At 37.2% G+C, this 22,149-nt stretch overlaps 5 protein-coding genes across 5 annotated transcripts; all 5 read left to right on the top strand.

Annotated features, from left to right (window-relative positions):
- Positions 1 to 1,397: 1,397 nt before the first annotated feature.
- apoeb (apolipoprotein Eb) lies at positions 1,398 to 3,644 on the top strand. The gene is made up of 5 exons (XM_085291535.1): positions 1,398 to 1,487; positions 1,771 to 1,836; positions 1,935 to 2,088; positions 2,182 to 2,469; positions 2,552 to 3,644. Exons 2-5 carry the CDS (start codon positions 1,794 to 1,796, stop codon positions 2,895 to 2,897), a joined length of 831 nt encoding a protein of 276 aa, XP_085147661.1. The 5' UTR covers positions 1,398 to 1,487; positions 1,771 to 1,793; the 3' UTR covers positions 2,898 to 3,644.
- Positions 3,645 to 7,183: 3,539 nt separating this feature from the next.
- On the top strand, positions 7,184 to 8,416 carry apoc1 (apolipoprotein C-I). The gene is made up of 4 exons (XM_085291533.1): positions 7,184 to 7,269; positions 7,767 to 7,836; positions 7,935 to 8,073; positions 8,162 to 8,416. Exons 2-4 carry the CDS (start codon positions 7,782 to 7,784, stop codon positions 8,220 to 8,222), a joined length of 255 nt encoding a protein of 84 aa, XP_085147659.1. The 5' UTR covers positions 7,184 to 7,269; positions 7,767 to 7,781; the 3' UTR covers positions 8,223 to 8,416.
- Positions 8,417 to 14,348: 5,932 nt separating this feature from the next.
- Positions 14,349 to 15,459, top strand: apoc4 (apolipoprotein C-IV). Its single transcript, XM_085291531.1, has 4 exons — positions 14,349 to 14,441; positions 14,698 to 14,743; positions 14,836 to 14,920; positions 15,118 to 15,459. Exons 1-4 carry the CDS (start codon positions 14,439 to 14,441, stop codon positions 15,308 to 15,310), a joined length of 327 nt encoding a protein of 108 aa, XP_085147657.1. The 5' UTR covers positions 14,349 to 14,438; the 3' UTR covers positions 15,311 to 15,459.
- A 796-nt stretch (positions 15,460 to 16,255) lies between these two features.
- Positions 16,256 to 18,049, top strand: apoa2 (apolipoprotein A-II). The gene is made up of 4 exons (XM_085291530.1): positions 16,256 to 16,368; positions 16,593 to 16,637; positions 17,132 to 17,363; positions 17,619 to 18,049. The coding sequence occupies exons 2-4, from the start codon at positions 16,595 to 16,597 to the stop codon at positions 17,773 to 17,775; spliced, it is 432 nt and encodes a 143-aa protein (XP_085147656.1). The 5' UTR covers positions 16,256 to 16,368; positions 16,593 to 16,594; the 3' UTR covers positions 17,776 to 18,049.
- A 2,064-nt stretch (positions 18,050 to 20,113) lies between these two features.
- Positions 20,114 to 21,694, top strand: apoc2 (apolipoprotein C-II). Its single transcript, XM_085291532.1, has 4 exons — positions 20,114 to 20,207; positions 20,479 to 20,538; positions 20,942 to 21,101; positions 21,185 to 21,694. Exons 2-4 carry the CDS (start codon positions 20,490 to 20,492, stop codon positions 21,267 to 21,269), a joined length of 294 nt encoding a protein of 97 aa, XP_085147658.1. The 5' UTR covers positions 20,114 to 20,207; positions 20,479 to 20,489; the 3' UTR covers positions 21,270 to 21,694.
- Positions 21,695 to 22,149: the final 455 nt, after the last annotated feature.

Here is a 22,149-nt window from a genome sequence, read left to right as displayed (position 1 = left end):
TATGTGAATTTTATCAAATGTAACAATAATAATTCACAGCCAATGCAACAACAAACCTTTAAAGCTTTTAAAGCAATGTAAATGCAGGAAAAATATGCACAATGTCCCATGACTGTTCTGTCCTGCTGCTAAACAAATATTTGGTGTTTAACAAGCAGGGGTAAGTAACTTCTTTCTACACCAAACTTCCTCTGACTTACACCAGTTTCAAAATCCTGGAAATTTTCAGAATACAATTGGTTGTGAAAGCCTTCAACATAAAACCCATGTTTTATTTTTTTCCTCTGTCACATCTGTATAATTTAGATCTTTTGCTCAATATGTTCACTTTGTTCATTGGATTTATTACCTGTAATCCTTCTTTTGTACAGCGGGCATGTTGAGGGTTACCTAATGTGTCCCCGAGTCTGAACATGCTCATCATGTTGGGGTAACGCCTTCTGGCACTTACTGGATATTTGCTTTATTTTATGTCTGCACGAAAAAAAAAAAAAAAGATTTAGAAACTAGAAAGTGGAAAATACATGGAGGTGCATATGATATGCAAACAGTAAAACCACTCATACTATATTCAGTTGAATGTGAGAGCAGGATTGTCATGCAAATGTGCCATGTGTTTGGGGGTTGCATGTCTATATGGGGTGAAAAGGTGAGGTGTCAATACTGTCTGTGTATTTAGATTGAAATGCATCTGTGAAAGGCTGCTTTACATCCTGGAGCCGAAACATGAGGATTTGTATTCAGGGAGCACATGGTGATAACATCAAAGAAAACATGCAAAGTTGTGAACAGCCTCCTAAGTTATTCAAGCATCTGTAACAAACCTACAATGAGCACTAGAGGGGGGGGGGGACTATTTGCCAAATGGCAATACTGCAATAAAAAGGTTAGAAAAAGGAAAAACATACAAGTGATTTGCGAAATAAACTCCGATGACGCTATCTAAAACTTGTGTTTCTGCATGCTCACAAACGGTTTAATTGTTTTGGCAACTGTTCAAAACAATTAAAAACGTATACTTTAATAGATTGTGTAGGTTATGGCTTTATTTCTATTTCATTTTGCACTAATAATCTATACGTCAATAAGGGCATTAAATCTCTGACGGAGAAACTTTTACTCTAAAGTTTTTATTTTTTATTTCTTCAGATACTGCTTTTGCTAATAAATCTAAGAATAAAAACGTGAAAACTGAATAATGTGACGAATATTTGTCGTTGCGTTGAACGTGGAACTTTTACCCCGTTTGTTCTCGTGACAACCAGATTGCTCAATTCCCCCTCCAACAAAGCACACCGTTTAGGTTTCGGTGGCACGTTAGGCAGAAGAAAACATGATTATCTGCAGACAAATCAACATCATCATCACCATCGCGCGAGCGTGCCCGCGCGATCGCTCTCTGCGCAACACGCGCAGAGACAGCCTCCCAGGGCTATAAAAAACCCCAGTCACCAACTAAAGAGCACGGAGGAATCTCAACCTCACAGGTGAGTGAAAGACGATAGAAAGAACGGAGAAACACGCTGTCCTCTTTTGTTTGATGCCAAGTCTTAGAAATTATGAAGTTTCACTTTAGTTATTGGCTGAGTTTACTTTTGCACATATGTGTTAAACGTAAAACTCGCGTTGTTTTTTTTTTGTTTTTTTTTTTTGTTTTTTAATTTCCAGTCCATATCGTAGTTTATAAAAACACAGTAAATAGTGTGGAAGATGCAAATGTAAATGTTATTGTATTGCTGATTTTCTGAGCGTTCCTTATGCTTTTCATAGGTGTATCTGACTGTCTAACAACCATGAAGGCTGTAGCCCTGATCCTTGCTCTGGCAGTCATCACTGGTAGGTGGATTTACTTGCTGGTTTAGTATTTATCAGTCACACTTTATTATATTTGAGTTACTTTATTTATCCATGCTTTCTATGTGTGCCCATTATAGGCTGCAATGGCCGTGCTGTTCGCCAGGCTGAAGCCACTAAAAATCCATGGGAGGAAAGTGTGGATCGCTTCTGGGAGTACATTGCCAAGCTGGGCCAAAATGCTGATGGAGTTGTGGAGAACCTCAAGGCCTCTCAGCTCAGCAGGGAGTTAGAGTAAGTGAAGCTGAGCAATTAATCAGTACTTTCCTTTGTTTTTTCTTGCACTGAACTTACATTGATTAGTGTTTCTTGTTCTTCTGCTTCTAGCACTCTGATCACTGACACCATGGCAGAGCTTGAAACATACAAAAATAACATTCAGACCAAGCTGGTTCCCTACACTGAGACCTCCACTGCCCAGCTTTCTCAAGACGTTCAGCTTCTGATCAACAGACTGCAGAAGGACATGCTGGATGCCAAAGAGCGCGGCACTGAGTATCACAGTGAGCTCCAGGCTGTGGTGGACCATAACACTGGTGATCTCGAAAGCCGCATGAACAACTTCATCCATAAACTGCAGAAGCGCCTCAATAAGGACATTGAGGAGATTCGCAAGTAAGTTGGGCAGAAACTTTTAGAATTCTCTCTTGCGTTTAGAAATATAAACTTTAATCGAACCATTCCTTTCTTATTTTAGCACTGTGGCCACCTACATAGGTGAGATCCAGTCCCGTGCCTCCCAGAACCTGGATACAGTGAAGGAGCATGTTGAGCCCTATGTCCAGCAGGCCAATGACAACACCAATAAGAAGCTGAGTGACATCACTGCTATGTTGCAGACACAGGCTGAGGGCCTGGGTCAGCAGCTGGAGACCCAGGCTGAGGGCATCAGGACCCAGCTGGAGGCCACTGCAGAGGAACTGCGCACCTCAGTTCAGGGGAAGATTGAAGAGATGACAGAATTGTTCTCCCCCTATGCCACCAAGATCCGTGAGCAGTTTGAGGAGATTGTAGACAAGATCAAGGAGTCAACCACTGCCTAAAGAGAGACTCTGAAAGTGGTAGATGGTTGGTGAAATGGCTACACTGCTGATTTCTTTACACCCAGGTAAAATGAGAAAAGGAGAAAGTTGCTGATGATCTTTACACTGAGTGTTCTAGTGTTCAGGATATGGGGGTTGAATAGAGAGACAAGGGAGGATAAGGTGCAGAACAGTCAGCAGGTGTGTTCTTCCTTCTGCACAGTCACCCTTTCTTATTTTCTCATTGACTCCCTTAATCAGTGAACACAAGCACCACAGTCAATAACAACCTTTCTTATGCAAAAAGACAACAATTATTTGTAATATCCTTTGCTTTTCTACTTTGAATTAACTGTTATATCGGTCTATTCCCACAAGTTTTTGTATTCAATTTCTACATTTTGTTTGGTTATTACCGCAGAGTTTCAGCTTGAGCTTGAGATTTCATCCCGTTATCCTCCGATGCACATAACAACAATGTCTTTCATTTCAATAAATGCAGTGAACAACGATCTCGTTTCTTCTAGAAGTGATACCGAACCAACAAAAATGAGTCCTGTTTATTGTTGTTTCTGTGTTGCACTTCACAGAGAAATGGATCGTAAAATTACTTGATGCAAATAATCAGTGAGTAAAATGTAACACCTGTCTGTACTTCACAAGTGTGGTTAACATGTTGTATGCCCACCATGCTGCTCTCTGTAAGTGCACTTTCTTTAACTGCAGTGTGCTGAACAGTGCTGAGTAAATAAAGAACCTAGAAAAAAATAGTTCCTTTCACTGTTTTTCTTATCAAACATTAATGAGCAATCTATTATTTAACTTTGGGTTCAGTTACACCTGATGAGTGGAAACAGCTGATGCTGTTGGTGACTATTTTAAATAATTACATTACTGCTTTATAATGTAGATGAGATGCAATTAATGCTTGGAAACTGGATTATTTTGCATAATGATGCTATGGCATTATAAAGTATAACATGTCTAAAATCATCTATAAAAGAATAGCGGTCTTGATGGCTTTTACTAGTAAGATTATCAAGCCATTTAAAAAACGTAGCGCCCCTGTGCTGCTGTCACATTGTTACATTTGGCAGTGGTTACATAAGACCATGTGAGTATTTATATAATGGCTTATATAAAGCAGGGGTTAGCACTGTTGCCTCATGTTAAAAAGGTTCTGAGTTCAAAGACCAGCTGGGTCATACTGTGTTGCTTTTCCTTGTAGTTAAGTTTCTTCTGGGTGCTTCAGTTTCCTCCCACAGTGGAAAAACATGCTTATTAGGTTACTTGACTAATCTAAATTGCTCATTGGTGGAACGCATAAAACATGATGACTTATATGTCTCTACTTGTCCATTTTGTGATTGACAGGTGACTTCTTCCTGGTGTAAAAGTGTTAAAAGGGATGGGTTCAGTTCCAAATCCCCCCACCTACATCCTCCATAGCAATCATAATGGATAAGTGCAATAACAAGAACATTTGAAATTAAAGCCAGGCTCCCTGTCTGTTCCTCTACTCCACCATAAGCATCAGGATTCTTTTGGTTTGCCTTCCTTGTTCAGCCACCCCCTTACATCCCTTAGTTTACCCTTTTCTAGTCCAAACTTGTTAAAATCTCCCTTGAGATTCCTTTCTCTTGATCCCAGCAGGCATTTGGGAACATTCTGTGCCACAGATTAAATTACCATTGAGGTGATGGTTATCTTGCCTAAAATTTATTTTATAAGTAAACCACCACCAATATAGAATAAGAGACTTTGACATATATAGAAAACTGCTTATTTTTTCCCATCTTTCCCCGTATTTTGTCCAAAACCTTTTTCAACTAGCGGTTTTAGTAGTGTAAGAGGATTTTAAGAACAAAATTATGTTTTTTTAACTTCAGTTCAAAGGCACCATTCACAGGAAAAAAGGTGGCTTTGGCTGTCATACGCTGGAAATGGTCCTTTAAATGAAAAAGGGTAAAAATGGCTGTTTAAACACAGCATGATTTTCTCTTTGAAGTTTGAGCCCGAGGCCAGTAGGGGACACCATTTGTCCCCTGTTCAGATTTTCTTCTCCACTTGAATCCAGGAAACACAAAGATGCAGCTGTGTTTTCTTTATTGGGAGAATAAGTAAACTATATGTACCACATAAAGAAACATAAACGGTGCTTCGAGAGCACACATTTTTGAGGATTAAGTTTCTGCAGTCGCGACACAAAATGACTTTAGAAATTTCACATTATTTGATAAAAATACAAATTATTGTGAATACAACCTGAAATTAAAAGCAATACAAGAATAGTGAAACACAATAAAAGGATTCTTGATGAGAAGTATAAGACTTGTCCATGTTCCTGCCACACCAAACGTTGGATTCTAATGGAAAAACTTTGATAACACTCTACTTACTTTCCCTGACTTTCTACTTTACTTTTTTTTTTTTCAAAATAATCATCAGGTCTCTCTGATACAGAAAGTTATATCTATTTTATTCTGTGTTTTTTTCCCTGAATTGACTAGATTTAATCCGTTTCTTTTCTCTTCAAAACATGTTTACCCTTTCTACCAGTGCTAAAGGGCATTGAAGAGTGACTAATGATATGACTACGTGTTTATCCTCGGTGAAATCACTTCTTTCAGGAACCAGGGTTTATTTGGAACAGACAAGTGAAACTCCTACAGTACACAGTCAACTGTGTTAAAGGATCAGTCATGGATGGTAAAAACAGGAAAACCACAAGCATCCTGCTACCTCAGCAATTCGGCTCTGTCTGCACTCTAAGTGCTAAGAATTAAAGGAAAAGAAGAAGGGAAAAAAAGCAGGTGCTATCTAGCCCATGACTGCTAGTAACCCCAAAAACATCCCTGCAGAGATTTTACCTCCTTTTAAAACCCCCACTCTTCTCACCATCCTTTTCACCTTCTTCAGAGCTGGCACACAACATCAGTCACCACAGGGGCCTTGGCCAAACACAAAAACAGCCCTCCTGTAAGCTTGTTATTCCAAATTGTGAGCACACAAGACATGCACTTTCACGCCCTATGCCTCCTACAATTATTCAAGAGGAGTTTCTGTGCACGCAAGCTCAAGCTCATAAATAAGCCCACCAGCCACTCCATTACAAAAGAGATGGAGATGCTGAGGCATGTTAAGTCGTATTTAAGTCAATTAGACCAGTCATCATAGCAGTAACACCTTATAGGCCAAGTCATCAGCAACAAATGGACATTGGCCTTTTGCATCAGACTGCTTGCTGTGAAAATAAAATGTTAAGCAATGAGGTCTTTGAATTGGTAGATGCAGACTTCCTGGCTCTAACTCGGCTCATAATAGGGATTACTGCAGTTCATTCAACTGTACTGTTTTTCCGGTGCAAACTGACAAATTGGAGCATGTATAGTTTTGTCCACTTACTCCTCTTATAAGCAAGGGGAGGTTTGTATAAGACAGATATGAAAAGAAGAACTTTATCTGCTGCTTTTGACTTTCTAAAACCAAACAAATAACAAATGATGTCATGTTACATCAATGTTAATGTTCATTAGGGTTGAGCTATTATGACACTATCCGTAGGAGTAGAGGTGGAAAAAAAGTTGCTGAACAGTTATTTAATGATAGCAGTTAAGGTTTGCTCCAACCTCTAAAATATTATGTAATATGCAAGAAAAGAAAGAAAAAAGGACATTTCAGAGAAAGTTTGTGTTAAAAAACGTGCACCATGTATCAAAAGCAGGCAGATTTAACCAGTATTCATTGCAGTCTAGTCACCCCACATTAAAAAGTATTAAAGGCAAAGTGTTTGATACAATTAAACATTTAGCCAGAGCTTCAGGTCCAAAGGAGGTTCCAAATGGTCAGTTGGTGATGATTATATCACTATTGAACTATTGTTCTTCTACATCATATCTCACCTTATCTACTAAGCTGCTGTTTCTGCCATGAATGCACATATCTTCATATCCTTGTGATTTGATTTTTTCAAAAGTATATATACACATACTTATATTGTCTTTATGCTTTTCAATGTCTCTCATGCTTTTTTTCTGAGTACTACCTGTAAATAATAATTACACATAATACATCACTTCATGACTGTAATCTAGAGTCTCTCTCTCTCTCTCTCTTCCTCTCTCTCTCTTCCTCGCTCTCTCTCTTTTATCACCGTGGTGGATATCACACAATCTTGCTGCATAATAAATTTGAGCACGTCTCTATTACAATCAACATATCTTCATGTAACTCATGTGCTGGTCAATAAAAGGGGCAGAGACGACTCAAGGTCACCACTCGTACGTGTTGTCTGGTGTTTGCGTCACTCTCCTAAAACCAAGCGCTTATAAAGAGGGACGCACATAGGCTTTTAAAGGCACTTGATTTTTTTCTCTTCTGAGACAAAAAACAGGTATGTATATTTTTTTAATTTATATATATATATATATATATATATATATATATATATATATATATATATATATATATATATATATATATATATATATATATAGTATTTTATAGGACTAAAAAAGAATCTTTTGAAAGTTTATTAAAGATTGCAGAGACATGCACTTTAGTAGACAAAGAGCATGAAATAATTCAAAACCTTTGTTTGTTTGTTTGTGTTTTGCGTGTGTGTGTCTGTGGTTCTTTTTGTTTTGTTTTGTTTTCTTTAATAAAAATATCATGACCAAATGTGCTTTATCGGTAAAATGGTCAGTTTTTTAAACTCAAAGTAGAGAAATAACGGACGAAAAGTAAAAGGAGCTGTCCAGTCACCTTGGTGCTGACATGCAGAGGCGCAATTTTTAAAGAAAGATAAACGTTAACTGTTTTCCACTTTCATTAGTGATCCTCAGCAAATGTGTGAAAAAAGACAAAAATCTGTCCCTTTTATATTCTCAGTCATTTACAGCAAAAATGAGACTGTACCTTGCAGTTGCCGTGCTGATGCTGGCTTTTGTGGCATACACAGGTAGGCTACTTGGCCTTAAACATATCCTGTTCCAGTCATACTGTTCTTATTTCACATGATGCAAATTTCCCTCTCTTTGAATATGCCTCCATCTACAGAGGCCCAAGACGATACCAGCTTTACGGACAAATTTGACAGGTTTGGTCAGAAATTGACTGAAATTGGCCAGTCCATCGCTGAAAAAACTAAGACTGCCTTCGATGATATACACAACAGCGAATTTGGAACCAGCACCAGGTACTCTAACATACAGGGAATAAGAAGATTTATTCATATAGGCACACACACAATTCAACGTCATCTAACTCGTGTTTATTTTGCCCAGGAACTGGTTCTCAGATGCCTTTGAGAAGATGAAAGCCAAATTCGGGGAAATGAGTCAGTAGAAAAGCGGACAGGAACCTGTCGCTAGCCAGCAACCAGCCTAAGATACTCACTCTGCTCGTGGGTGGCCGATATTTCACGTCATGTTGCTCTACACAGACTAAATAATTATGTTACCTGTAAAGAGTGTAATCTTTTATTTTTTTTTTTTTTTGAAAAGTGCAATAAATAAATTGCAAATATTTTAAAACATAAATTGTGGGTGATCCTCAATTTGTGGCCATGCAAAGCAAGAAAACATGACATGACGTGTGTGTGTGAGTGTGTGTGTGTGTATGTATTGTTGTATTCACTGATTAAAAGAGTTCTTGATTGTACTGTGGCATGATAGCAGTAGCATCTTGTAGGTCAAGTCAACAGCAACAAATGGACATTGGCCTTTTGCATCAGACGGCTTGCTGTGAAAACAAAATGTTGAGAAATTAGATCTTTGACTTCCTGGCTCTAACTCAGGTCACAGTTACTATAGGTTATTGTTGTAGTTCATTCTCCTTTTTTCATTGCAACTATCTGACAAAATGGACCACATAAAGTTTTGCCCACTTACTCCTCTTTTAAATGAGGACAGGAATGTTTAAACCGCAAAGAAGGAATAAAAGTCTAAAGAAGGTAGGATGTGAAAAAAAGGGAAACAAGACAAAAAGGACAGTTTGAGCAAAGGAAACAAAAAAACATTCACGTCTGTTAGATAAACTGCTCAGCATTGTAGTAAGCACTCAGTTAATTTAAAAGCAATCATCTAACATGTAAGTAATGGGGATTGCATATTTCAGCAGAATGATTTTTTTTCCCATTAAAGTTTTACTGTTGCTGATGCATAAAAATAAAACTTACTTTCCCCTTTTATTAAGTATGTGTGTGGTACAATGAGACTTTTAAGTTAAAAAAAAAAAAATTATACAATTGCAAATGTTTTTAAGTCAGACTTCTCAATTCTTGAATCAATGAACAACAGAAGTTACAATAATGCAAACAAACAAACAAAAAAATATTTTCAGATACAGTCTGATCTTAACAATTTACATAATCTTTACAAAGACAAATTTTTATTCAGTATTCAGTGCAGTCTAGTCATTAATTATTCAAAAGCAGTAAATCACTTTTTCTTTTTACACAGTTTGAAATCTTGGCCACCACTCCAGATTTTAAGGAGCTCCCAAATAGCTTGCGTCAATTGTTAATAATTATATCACTACTGAAATATGTTATTTTACGTAATGAACTGATCCCTTAGGAAAGTACATATCTAAATATATTCAATATACAATTTAAATTTGATAAATATTTCTGTTTTTTTAATCAATGCATACATTAGAATACATTTCATTACAATTAATGTCGTTCAGAAAGTGCTGTAACTAAGTTCATAGATTTAATTCCTCCACTGTTGCCATGTGCCAACACAAGCTACGTAAACACTATTCCCAAAGACATTGATTATTTTATTAGTACAGTTACATCCTTGCTGCATATGACCCTGGATACTCTGGATACTCCTCTGAAAAAGAAAACCTAAAATCAGAAGTAAAATCAGAAGTAAAATCAGAAGTACTTGTCAGCCTTAAATGAGAACCCAAAGCTGAAGATGAAATTCTGTCTCATTAATGTAGATCCTCACTTATCCTGGAAAAAGAGTTTGTTGCTCTATAAGTAAGCACCTGTAAAGCTAGACCATCTTTCTGCTTGTCACTGATTGAAGACAATAAGGACAACCTTGGGTTTTTTGTTGTTAGGCTGACAAAAAGTCATAGCTCTGTTTAGCTAATGATCAATAAAGCCAGTAGTTAATTCCTCTAATGACTTCACGAATTCCCACACAAATACAATCCTAAAACTATTAGAAACACGGATTTAAGATCTTAGTTTTGTTTGGCTTTTCTCTTTATTATTGTTGTGTTTACCTCACAAGATAAAATATCTACAGCCAACAACTGTTGAGATTTTTTGACATACTTGTGACTATCACTTGTAAATGATAATTAAACAAGTAGTGGTTTTTGAATTCTCATCTAAGAGTTATTTTTCAGCACACAGTCTTGCTGAATAAAATTGAACTCGTCTCTATCCAGCATTCTGCATTTTGCATTCTTTGTCTAACATTTAGATTTGTGTGATGATCTGAAACATCTAAATGTGACAAACATAGAAAGAAATAGGACATCGGGAAGGGGCAAACACTTTTTCCACACTACTGTAACTACATCAGTGCTGACCACTAAAGTGGGCAGAGACGCCTCAAGGTCACCACTTGTCCATGTTGCATGGTGTTTGGGCCACCCTCCTGAAACGCAGCGTGCTTACAAAGTGAGATGCACATAGATTTTTTTAAAGACACTTCTAAGATTGAAAACAGGTATGTTTTTCATTTTTATGACTAATACTGATTTATTTTTATTAAAACAGATTTTGATTGATGATTGATTGGTTATTTATTTCAACATGTGAACAATTTACAGGTACATTTAGAAAATAAAATAAGAGAGAAAAAAAATACTATACAAAATACATACAAAAAAATGTTCTGATTAATTTACATGTTGAAAGGGAGTGGGAAGAAGTAAACACTTATTTAATCCCACCCCTTTGACATAAATTATAAAGCTGATTTTATTATTAAAGCTGAAAGCTTTTTAATTTATGTATTAGTTTATTAAAACTTTATATACTGGCATGGAGACTTGCAGGTCAATGATGAAGAGAATGAGCTTTTCTCAGGAAACTAATGTACTCAAAACATCAACTTTTGGTTTGTTTGTTTGTTTGCTTTACAATTATTCATATAGTAAACTTTGATATTTTAAAACTCAAAGTAAACATACACAGGTAGGCCACTCTTGGCTTTAAACATATCCTGTCTCAGGCGTTCCTTTCTTTGCACTCCTTGTAAATTTTCCTCTCTGTGATTATCAGATTATCACCTCCATCTGCAGAGGCTTTTCCAGTTAAAAGTTAAGAAATATCAATTTGGTTTGATTGAAAGTAGAAAAGATGACAAGATCCTATCACTAGCCTGCAGCTAGCCCTTCACCAACAAGATGCTCACTCTCACGCATGAAGGCTGATATTTCAGATAACATGTTGCTCTGCACACATAAGTCTGTAATCTTTGAAGATTTTTTTTTTCAAGTTTTATTTTTTTAAGTTATCCTCAGTTTTTAACCATACAATAATAATAACAATGTATATTTTATTGATCCATGTGGGGAAATTCCTCTATGCATTTAACCCATTCACTCAGTGAAGCAGTGGGCAGCCATTGGGCACCCGGGGAGCAGTGTGTAGGACGGTACCTCAGGGTAGCCGATTAGTGCATTTGATCCACCGATCTTCCGATTATGGGACCACCACTCAACTGAGCTATCCTTGCCCTAGGAAATTCTGTAATAAATTTAAGCACTAATTAAATGCTTCCTGTCTATTACAGAAGACCATCCATATGCTTTGCACACCTTTGGATCCTAACTGGATTGAAGTTTTTAAACTCTCACTTGTTGCTTAAACTCCATGGAAAATCAATAACAACCTGAGAGGTGTGATTCATTTTAACAGATGAAATTATTATTTATTATTATTATTATTATTATTACATTTTTAAAAATTTATTAGCAATTAAAACTTAAATCAAATAGCAATTTGTACGTATGATTTACAAATTAAATTGATTTCAGAGTTGTGATTTATTGCTCAGATTTACATACAAGCGGCAGAAATGAGCTTTTTCCCAAGGTTGGCTGTCCCCTCCATTAGTGATTGGGTAAGGATCTCTACTTCATTAGGGAGTGGATTCCGAGCTGCTACTCCTCCACATTAAAAGGAGTTGGTTGGGGTGTTTCGGGCATCTGACAAGAATTCCCCTTGGGTGCCTCCTGGGTGAGGTGTTCTGGGCATGTCCCACCGGCAGGAGGCCCCGGAGCCGACCCAGGACACGCTGGAGATTGTATCTTTTGGCTGGTCTGGGAACTGAGAACATTGTTCCTTGGTACTCCCCTGGACAAGCAAGGGAAGAGGGAGGTCTGGGCTTCTCTGCTTAGGCTGCTGCCCCCGGATAAGGAGAAGAAAATGGATGGATGGATGGATGGATACATAGATGGATTATTGCTCACACTCTATTTATTTTCCATCCATCTATCCATTCACTTCCGCTTATCCTTTTCAGGGTCGCGGGGGGCGCTGGAACCTATCCCAGCTGTCATAGGGCGAGAGGCGGGGTACACCCTGGACAGTTCGCCAGTCTTTCACAGGGTAACACAGAGACAGACAACCAGCCACGCTCACATTCACTCCCGCATTCACACCTATGGGCAATTTGGATTAATCAATTAACCGAACCCCACAAACTGCATGTCTTTGGACGGTGGGAGGATGCCGGAGTACCCGGAGGGAACCCAAGCAAACACAGGGAGAACATGCAAACTCCACACAGAAAGACCCCGGCCTGAGGGTGGAATTGAACTCAGGACCTTCTTGCTGTGCAGCAACAGTGCTAACCACCGTGCCCTGTTTATCTAAAATATATCTCAATCAAGTGCCAGAGACTGTCAACTTCATTAAAATAAATAAATAGATAAATGGAAAAAAAAACTGGTTGGAGTATCAAGTGACTAAAGGCAATATTGTTTTGATACATCATTTCAAAGTGTCTGCTCAGATTATTTTTGTTTTTTATAGAAACACATAACTACGCTATTCCAATTTTGTCCACTCTAAAAACAACAAAAGGTCTGTGAACCACCTTTGAAGTACTTCCAGAATCCAGGCCTAAACACTGTTATATGAACTTCTTTAATTACCTACTATTAACATATGTGGAATGTCTAAGTAAATTTGGAGAATTATGTATTTGTCTACCAATGGCCACTAAAAATCTGACTAGTTTTTTCAAAGGCTACCAAGTAACATCTAATAGATATTAATCCATTTGTGTCAGTAATTTGAAGCAAAGGTCAAGTGCCAACATGGCTTTGTGCATTTCACAACACCTGGGATAAAGCCACTGTTTATGATGAGTTAATAATCAGCAAGTTGTTCCAGTTCATTGATTTCTGTTTCCCTGAAGAGAACAACCTGACAGAGGTCAGCTGCTGGTGCAGACATGGGCACGCAATTGATATCACCTGTTTGAAATTGTTGTGAAATTAGTTTCACTTTAAGGTAATGTCAGGTAAAGTTTCAAAGCTTTGATGTTCTTGAAGGTGAGATCTTTTGCAATGCTGTTTATACATCACTTTTATCTTGGTGTACCTTATGAACAGGCATTTTCTGCATTGTAATAGTTTTTCTTCTGTTTTTTTGCTAAGTTGCAGCCTTTTCAGGGACACACATACACAATGTTTTCTTTGTACTGTCCAGATGTTTAACATAAAGCAGTTTAAAGACAAGGGCAACAGAATTTTGATCCAGCATATTTAGACAGCTGCAAGACCAGGTTTGTGAGTACAGTGCTCTTATGAAACATAATCTGAACATTAGTGCTGAGCTGTTTCCATATGGAAGAGCAGACTCTGAGGACTGCGACACAAAATCAATTTTATGGTGGACTCTGCCCACAGAAATGCTTCGCTTAGCTGAAAATGTTTGTCTATCGGAACCTTTTGCTCCAGATTTTTACTTAAAATCTGTGGTGCTGTAAGACAGACTTTGACTTCTCTGTAAATACAGCGCATATCAACGTCTGCCAAAAATAGAGATACCTAAACCAAAGTGTATTTGCTCAGTGGTGGAACTCAGCTTTGGTTGATTAGTAAAAGATCCCAAGAGTTTGGGACTTTATTTTAAAAAATTAGATTTTACTAACATTCATATTGTAACACAGTGATACTTAACATGAAAGACAAATCATAACACATTGTAAATGGTAGATCTGTGTTAAATGGATTAAACCAATTTTTCCTAAACAAGTAAAAGTTCCATCTTTCAAAAAGGTATAAAACTAACTACCTCAACTAAAACTTAACTCAAATGTCTTTGAATGCCCTGTCAGATGTGAGTGTTTTTTTTTTTAGCTAAGACAACAAAACTTTTCAAAGTCAAATTAGGGAGAAAATAAAACCACAATAAGACTTGTTGATTTGCTACCGGTGAATCAAAGAAAAAAAAAAAACCTGATGAATGATCATCCGATCAGGACCAATGTTCACATTGCCAAGGTTACCAAATACAAATAAAGTGGCTAGATAACATTTGGTTCATTTAACTCCTGCTGACCAGAGCCAGAGGAAATGGTAAAATATATTCTTTTGATCATGGTAGTTTTAATGACAATGCACAAACTGACAAATTTTATTTTGAAATCTGTGTTTTTCTTGTAGCTGTCAAAGACAAAGAACCAGTATGTTTTGATATAATCTGCTGAGAACTTTGTTGTTTTTGCATCCAATGTGAACTGCATATGGACTGTGCGGACAAAGAGTTCTGTTATATTAATAACAATATCATGAAGTGTTATGATGTATGTTTTTTTTTAATTCTCCATGACAGCCCCATACGAAAGCACTTCTTTTCAGTCTTTTCTTACTAATGCAAGGTATGACTTTATACTATCTTCAGTATTGATTCTGTCATTTCTGATCACGTTTTGTTTTGTTCTAATTGACTGACAAGCATCTTTCTTTGCAGCATGTGGGCCACTTCTGGCCCAAATAGAGCCCACAAAAGAACCTGACTCACCAGGACTGCTGCAGAAGCTGGCAGAGAGGGTCAGGTATTTCAGAAAAAAAAACCCTGTTGACCACTGAATGCAGTTCATTCATAAGTTCAGACTAGAACTCTTTGTAAATGATCAGTAAATTATCAGAATTGTTAAAATATTTAGTTTGATTTCACTTATTGTGTCAAAATGTTTGCACAATAACATATTTATTTGTGTATTATATGTACTTTGCTGCTTTTATCTCACAGGGCAGCCAAAAATAAAATCCTGGCGCTTGGGGCACTAACACAAGGCTTTGCTGGTGCTTATTATGAAGACCACATTCAACCGGTGACTGACAGCTATGTTGAATGGGCCTCTGGTGTCAAAAGCTCAGTGTGGGAGAGGATTCAGACTACCATCGGCCACTACACACCGTTTAACACAACTCAAGTTGATTAACTCACTCAACTGAGTAAATCAGTATTCTTACTAAACGTCATGGCTTTACTGCTGAAGTGATCATAATTTAATGTTTATCATTAGGCTTGTACTAATGTATGATGCATAAAAAAATCAAATGAGTTGTTAATAAATATCCGTACAACATATCTGTTTGCCTCTGCTGCAGGTTTTAGAGTTTTTGTATTTGTTTGGTTGTTATTAAACAAAGAGCACACCAACTGAATCCGATTAACCAACATTTTGGTTTTGGTTTTAATCGAAGCTGAAAAGCTTGTCTTCTTGATTACGTGAGTACAAGTCACACACAGGTGCATTAATCGACAAGTAAAACAAATCTCAAGCATTAAATGGATGCATGTGGATATGTGAAAAATAAGGTTAAAAAGAAAAAGAAAACAGTGAGATGAAGATATACAGAGGAGAAACCTTTTTAAAACACTATTGAAAAGAGAACTGATCACATTGCTGGCAGGGTATTAGGGTGAAAGGTGAGGGCAGAATGCCCAGCAGCCATTGCTCAGTACAATGCGTTGGGGCAGGTTCTGAATGTTTGACCTGTTGACCATTTGACACCAATATCTGAGTACACACTATAAAATCTGCTGTTAAAAAAGTGCTGATTATCAAGAGCCAATACAGTTAACATTATCTTTTGTCATAACAGATACAGACACACGAGCTGCTTTAGTTTTTTCTATAAAATGAGGTGTAATTGTTATGACATTCTGCAAACATGCAACTTCCACAGTGCCACAGTGCATCCTGCCATATGGATAAGGATAAACGTACATTTCAGAAAGATTACATAACAACTAAGCCATATTTCCACATTCTGTATTTAAAGAATGTCACATACACTGGACTTTGTGTAGGTGTATGTGTGTGTGTGTTTGCGTGCATGTGCATGCAAGCATGTGTGTGTATGCTCATCAGATGACGTTTGTTTGCAGTCCCCCCCTATATCTTCCTGTCCAGATGTGCGCTCTGAGTTACAGACAACTCGGTTTGAGAGAAGACTGTCACTTCTCGGATCTGTGCATCCAACGCAACAGCAGGTAATCCCTTTTTCTTCCTGCAGCTGCCCTTGCAGCTTCTCTTCTGCAACTACAGAGTAGATTTCACTAAAACAGCTTTTCGTGAAATATTTAGGAAATGCAGTTTTGCTTTAAATGTTAGCAATTTAATCACCTTGTTCATGATCTTAAGTTGATAAAATATGAAAACAATTCAATAAGTTGAAATGTGAATTTCATTTGCTTTTTCTTCTTTTGTCTTTCAGAAATGAATGCAAAATATGTTTTTGCACTGATCTTGGTGCTGCAGGGTAAGTCACCCTGTAAACCTTAAATGTTCTGTAACAGTTAAGTTAAATTGAGTTTGATGTGACTGTTTTTAATGATGTTTGATTGGCCCAGTCTAACATGCTTTTATTGCACTCAGGGATTTAATGAACACTGCGCCATGGATGAATATTGCGTGTATTTATATGTAGCTGACATGCAACACAAGTGCTTAATTTTATAATATAGTGAGCTGCTGTAGCAGAAAAATTTCAAATGTAAATACTGACCAAGGAACTCTGATACTGAGAGTGAGGTGCCAAGATATGTGGGACAGTTTTTATTTGGCTTTTAAATAAAAATTTACACACTAACCCCCAAACAGTTTAGTGAAATTTCCCAGTGCAACAATTAATCTTTTTTGTTGTCTCTTTTTAACATGTGTATACACCAGTAATTATTGAATTTACTTGCAACTGTTTTAATAGTACTAGTTCTCATCTCTCTCTCTAAAAATCTCAACTCTGTTGCCTTCCAGTCTCTATGAGCCTGTGTGCACTTCCCGAACCATCGCCAGAAATGGTTGAGTTATATAACACCCACAAAGCCACATTCATGAAGAGACTGATGAATTTTTACAACAAGGTGCACGCTGCTGCCACTCCCGTTGTGGAGGGCTTACGTGACAATGAGCGTTCACAGGATGTCAGGGAATTTGCTGAAAATCTGCAGAGCAAGCCTGAGTACCAAGCCTTTGTGAAAGTTGCCTCGTAAGTTTTCACCTATAACTATCCTAGTAACGCTTAATGTTTCACAGGCGGCTCCAAAAGAAAATAAACCTTTGTAAGCTGCTAATGTCATTACTTGAAACATAATTTGCTATTAGATGCTACTTAATTAACGTTTAGATTTCACAATTTCAGCACAAACACATACAGACAGTTTTTATGGTTTTGTTGATTTATTTGGTAAATTCTTTAATCATGGATACTTTTAAAATCATCCATTTTTCCTCTTTTCATCAGTGCTATCGGTCAGGAAGCAATTCCCTTAGTGGACAAGGCTCGTACAGCAGCACTGGGTGTCTATGAACACTACCTGCGCCCCCACATTGGCATCACCCTGGGCAGGGGCATTGACCACGCTAAATCAGTCCTGGACGAAGTCCTGCCCGCTGAGTAAAGAAGACCAACTGGAGCAAACTGCCTCTCAGCAGCCCTTGTTAGATGATAGGTCATAGTAACTACACCGGAGAAGAAGAATACAAATACTATTCTTTGCCTCTTTTAAATCAAAATACTTGTCCAAACATGCAGAGTTAAAACCATGAAAAACATGTCAACACCACATATGCAAATTGTGCATGTACAGTATTTTATGTTTGAAACACTAACCAGAGTTTGTGTGTGACTGTGTATGTAATGTGGGCGTGTTCAATAAAATGAAGTGAAAACTCTGTGAAATATGTTTCTTCATATACACTCAGATCCTCTCCTGTTATAATACAAGGAAAAAGTTCTAGGCTTTGATAATTCTGTTATTTCATAATCTTCTAATGTATCTTTTAAAGTATGTATAGAGTTTTTTCATACATTTCATACTTTTAATTATGAAGAAAACACATTATTTATTACAACATAAATTTAAAAAGAAAACTCAATTAAACACCATGGGTTTATTTTTTACTCACTGTGGTTTTGCAGTGAGCTGTCCCCTTGATAAAACTGGAAATATAATGAAAAGCTGGTGCTTTAAACACAAGCTAATAATATCATTAATACCCTGAAATAAGTCAAACTCTGTCCCCTGAGTAGTGAATTTGTATAATCCCATATGAAAACTTTTTTTAGTGCCAGAAATACTGAAAACACATTATTAATGTGTCTTTTGTATCTTTACATAAATTGATTGTTAACCTAAAATTACTAAAGAGAACTGTACAATAATCTCAGACGTTTTTATTTGAATTAACTTTCCATAATTTGAATATTGATACAGGTTTCCTGTTGAATAGCACTTTGCAAGAACATGTGGAATATCTGCCTTATTCTACTCATATGAGCAGCAAACAAATACTCTTCCTGCGTTCACGGCATGATAGCAGAAATCACTGATTGAATTTATAATGCAATGATACACCAACGTTATTTTCAGCTACAGCAATAACCATGCCGAGATGAGCCATCACAGCGTTTATTCAGTTGGATTGAATCAAAAGTGCAAATTCTCAAACAGTTTGAACCCCACTGCTGCCCACAGCTGCACTCAACTGACCTGAGTTCTTGGGGTCGCACACAACATGACATGTGAGACTGGAACACATGATTGGATTGAATGTTTACTTAGGCCTCCATCAACATGTAGACATCGCAGGAGACAGCTCTTAACTCAGTTTTTTTTTGTCACATTAACAATTATTCCCAGCACAAACTGAAATGTTTTTAAACCTGTCCCCTCGTGAATTCTGGCAAATTCTGTCTTCTCCAAAAAGAGATCTAAACATCTCACAAATATTTCCGTAGGTCAGAATTTTATTTGAAATTGTTTCCTCATAAAATTGTTTTTACTCTGGCTAAAAAAAAAAAAAAAAAAAAAAAAAAAAAGAAGCATGTGACTGATATTGACAAAGCTGTCTGGACTCTGAATTCTGTTCACCAAATGTTCACCGATGGCAAGCAAGAAACTGTCACTTATTACCCAGAGCCACAATATTTACTTTAATATATAACCACAGCCTCAAGGCTAAAAAGACAGATTTTGTCTCAAGAATGAATATTATAATTATGTTATAATTATTAGGGAAAATAGGAAATAAAGAGCACATGAGAACAAAACAACATAACATGAACAGCCGGCTTTAGACTTGTATTTTCATTTCAAATTGAGAAGAATCAAGACGGGGATTCAATGTTTTCCGCATGTAACTGTGACCAAACTTCTCCTTTCCTGAAGGTTTTTGAAGAGACGAGTGGAAAGAGATTGTTTTTTGTTCTAAAAAAAACCTAAAATAAATAAATTCTTAAGAGTTTTCAATGCAACACCATATATTCATTAATGCGGCCTAACTGTTTCATAACCAGAATCAGTGTGGGTGACGTGTTCAGCACACTTTAGACTTTGGACCATTTTAAAAGGACTTGGGACTGTTGCAGTGTGTCATGAATGACTGAGTCTTGTTATACAAATCTAAAGTGCCTCCTTATGTAGACTGTGAACAGCGCAAGGAGTAACAGTCTGCTGATACTGACCTTATCAATGGAAAAGAATTGACTGGGCCACATTTATTTGTCAGTATTCTTCTACAATGCTGTTTTCAGTCTATACTATGAAAGTCACTCCTAAGCACAGCTGTGCTACCACTGTTATAAGTACCTTGTCATGCTTTATTCACTATCCTTGTATTTGCATTATCCCAATATCTGCTTTATCAAGACACAATGATGAACCACTCCAAAAAAACGCACAGCTGACAGCAGTCCAGGTTTATCTCCCACAGAGTGCACTTTGGCTCTGAGAGCAACAAGTCACCACTTTTACACTCCTATATAAACAAGCTGGGCCGGCACTACCTCTTACTTTTTTTCTTTTCACAGTCACTTCTGAAGAGGAATAGAGTGAGTACCAACACTTTTGATTCATTTACTGAGCAGTTTTAAAATAGACGCATGCTGTTTCACTGTATATGAGAAAAAGCCAAAAGATGACCTAACCGTTTGGGAGATTTGGGGAGATCTTCTGTGTTTTAATGTTAGAAGTGGACTAAAACAACATATATGCACAGTTAATGTAACAAACACATCGGCTGGATGAGTGGGTAAATCTTGGACAATGTCTCACCCTAGTGGATGGAAAGAAGGAAGCTTCAAATGTTTTTTTTCCTCACAGATCCAAGGACCATGAATAAGCTGCTGGTCATCACTGTGCTTGTTGCACTTTTTGCACTCAGTAAGTTTGTCCTCAGAGAGTAAAACCAACAACACAAATATATAATATACCAGGAGGTTTTTATGAATCAGTGATAATAAAACTTTAAGCTTTTCAATCCTAACCTGTTTGTAACATAAGCGAGATCTCTACAGAGTAATAATGAGCACATTCAGTTCAAGAAAATGGATACAAACCAGATGACTAAATGATATGTTTTTGTTTTTCATTTTGGTTAAAACTGAAATTCACATCACATATTCTGATATAGAAAAGCTATTGAATGCATTGACATACCATCTTTAGCAGGAAATGAAGTTTTGTTTTAAGTGAAGACATTAGGGTGAAAGACTTTTCTTCTTCTCTGTCTTTTTTGCCTCTCGTGTCTTTAACCCTCTAACTAATGTGGCCTGTTTTTGCATAGGTGCTGAAAGCTTCCGTGTGCCGAGGCAGGTTGATGAGGAAGAGCAAGGGACCATCACAAAAATAACAGATACTGTCAAGTCCTATTATGCAGGTGCGGTCAACACTGCCAGTGATTACCTGGAACAGATCAAAGGCCTGAAGCTGGAGGAGAAGGCAAAGTAAGACATTTTGATATTAAGATGAATTCAAAAAAACTTTCATTTTAATCTATAACTGCTCTCATTCTGTGTTTTTACCACAGGAATCTTTACACTGAAACTTCCAACATTATGAGCACCTATCTTGGCATTGCACAGGACCAGCTTTACCATATTTTTCACCATTAATAGTGAAAAAAAAGTTATCCAATGACCTCCACAACGTTACATGGTTGTGTAAGGACTTTCAACCTACACAAGAAAGGTTCAGAATTCATTTTACATTCTGTCCTTGGCGATACTCTCCCCACACGCAAGTGTCAAACTCTCTAACACAATGGACGAGGTGCATTTTGTAGCACTTTCTCAATCCACTGCATTGGAGGTAAATAATGATAACCACCCAATGGGGACTTTAGCCCTTTGAAAAACAACTAAGAGCTTGGAATGAGAAAATGGACATGAGAATTTGGCAAGCACAAGAAAGGGAGCATTTTAAGATCTGCTACCACCTGCTGATATGCTGATATTTCCTCACAGTACCATGGCATCTCTGAATAAATTTCAGTTTGTTATATCTTGAAATAAAATATTTATACTGAAAAAAACATAAACAGGTGTCTGTGGTTGGTACATGGTATTTTTGTGAAGTGTTTGATGTAGTAAATTCAGCCCATTTTGCCCCCGTCTGTTTGTGTAAGATCGGTGTCATCTTTCAACTCAGTGATGCAAAAGGTCGTGATTTTGTCTGAACGAATCTGCAGTGAGACACGAGACTTTTATCGGCTCAGGCAGCACAAGAACAGAGGCTTCTGTTGTAATTAATAATGGATGAAAAGAAACAACATGCAAAATGTGAGCGGCGGGAAATTGACAGAGATGAATAAACAACAAAGACTCTGAAGTTTGTTTTATGGATACTGACAATCAGTGATGCAAGAGCAAGTGATTTTTAATTAATGCACAAATCTACAACATGCGGCTTCTTCTGAAGCTATTACCAACAGAAACAAACCAAGCAAAAAAAAATCTGCTTTAAAGAATCTTGTCTTGTGTAGTCGTTGCAAAG

The sequence above is a fragment of the Mchenga conophoros genome, linkage group LG11 (genome assembly GCF_057382185.1).
Source record: "Mchenga conophoros isolate Kocher_MC1m ecotype Shallow Benthic linkage group LG11, M_conophoros_male_GT1.1, whole genome shotgun sequence".
Taxonomy (NCBI): domain Eukaryota; kingdom Metazoa; phylum Chordata; class Actinopteri; order Cichliformes; family Cichlidae; genus Mchenga; species Mchenga conophoros.
This window is presented reverse-complemented; position numbering and strand designations above follow the sequence as displayed.

What these genes read in the sequence shown, in the direction of transcription:
- apoc2 (XM_085291532.1), top strand. Translation starts at nt 20,490, where the DNA reads ATGAATAAGCTGCTGGTCATCACTGTGCTTGTTGCACTTTTTGCACTC. An exon ending in TGTTGCACTTTTTGCACTCA is followed by an intron (nt 20,539 to 20,941) that starts GTAAGTTTGTCC and finishes GTTTTTGCATAG; the next exon opens with GTGCTGAAAGCTTCCGTGTG. An exon ending in AAGCTGGAGGAGAAGGCAAA is followed by an intron (nt 21,102 to 21,184) that starts GTAAGACATTTT and finishes TTTTTACCACAG; the next exon opens with GAATCTTTACACTGAAACTT.
- apoc4 (XM_085291531.1), top strand. An exon ending in TCTTTTCTTACTAATGCAAG is followed by an intron (nt 14,744 to 14,835) that starts GTATGACTTTAT and finishes CTTTCTTTGCAG; the next exon opens with CATGTGGGCCACTTCTGGCC. An exon ending in AAGCTGGCAGAGAGGGTCAG is followed by an intron (nt 14,921 to 15,117) that starts GTATTTCAGAAA and finishes TTTATCTCACAG; the next exon opens with GGCAGCCAAAAATAAAATCC.
- apoeb (XM_085291535.1), top strand. Translation starts at nt 1,794, where the DNA reads ATGAAGGCTGTAGCCCTGATCCTTGCTCTGGCAGTCATCACTG. An exon ending in TGCTCTGGCAGTCATCACTG is followed by an intron (nt 1,837 to 1,934) that starts GTAGGTGGATTT and finishes TGCCCATTATAG; the next exon opens with GCTGCAATGGCCGTGCTGTT. An exon ending in CAGCTCAGCAGGGAGTTAGA is followed by an intron (nt 2,089 to 2,181) that starts GTAAGTGAAGCT and finishes TTCTGCTTCTAG; the next exon opens with CACTCTGATCACTGACACCA.
- apoc1 (XM_085291533.1), top strand. Translation starts at nt 7,782, where the DNA reads ATGAGACTGTACCTTGCAGTTGCCGTGCTGATGCTGGCTTTTGTGGCA. An exon ending in GGCTTTTGTGGCATACACAG is followed by an intron (nt 7,837 to 7,934) that starts GTAGGCTACTTG and finishes CTCCATCTACAG; the next exon opens with AGGCCCAAGACGATACCAGC. An exon ending in GAATTTGGAACCAGCACCAG is followed by an intron (nt 8,074 to 8,161) that starts GTACTCTAACAT and finishes TATTTTGCCCAG; the next exon opens with GAACTGGTTCTCAGATGCCT.
- apoa2 (XM_085291530.1), top strand. Translation starts at nt 16,595, where the DNA reads ATGAATGCAAAATATGTTTTTGCACTGATCTTGGTGCTGCAGG. An exon ending in ACTGATCTTGGTGCTGCAGG is followed by an intron (nt 16,638 to 17,131) that starts GTAAGTCACCCT and finishes GTTGCCTTCCAG; the next exon opens with TCTCTATGAGCCTGTGTGCA. An exon ending in GCCTTTGTGAAAGTTGCCTC is followed by an intron (nt 17,364 to 17,618) that starts GTAAGTTTTCAC and finishes TCTTTTCATCAG; the next exon opens with TGCTATCGGTCAGGAAGCAA.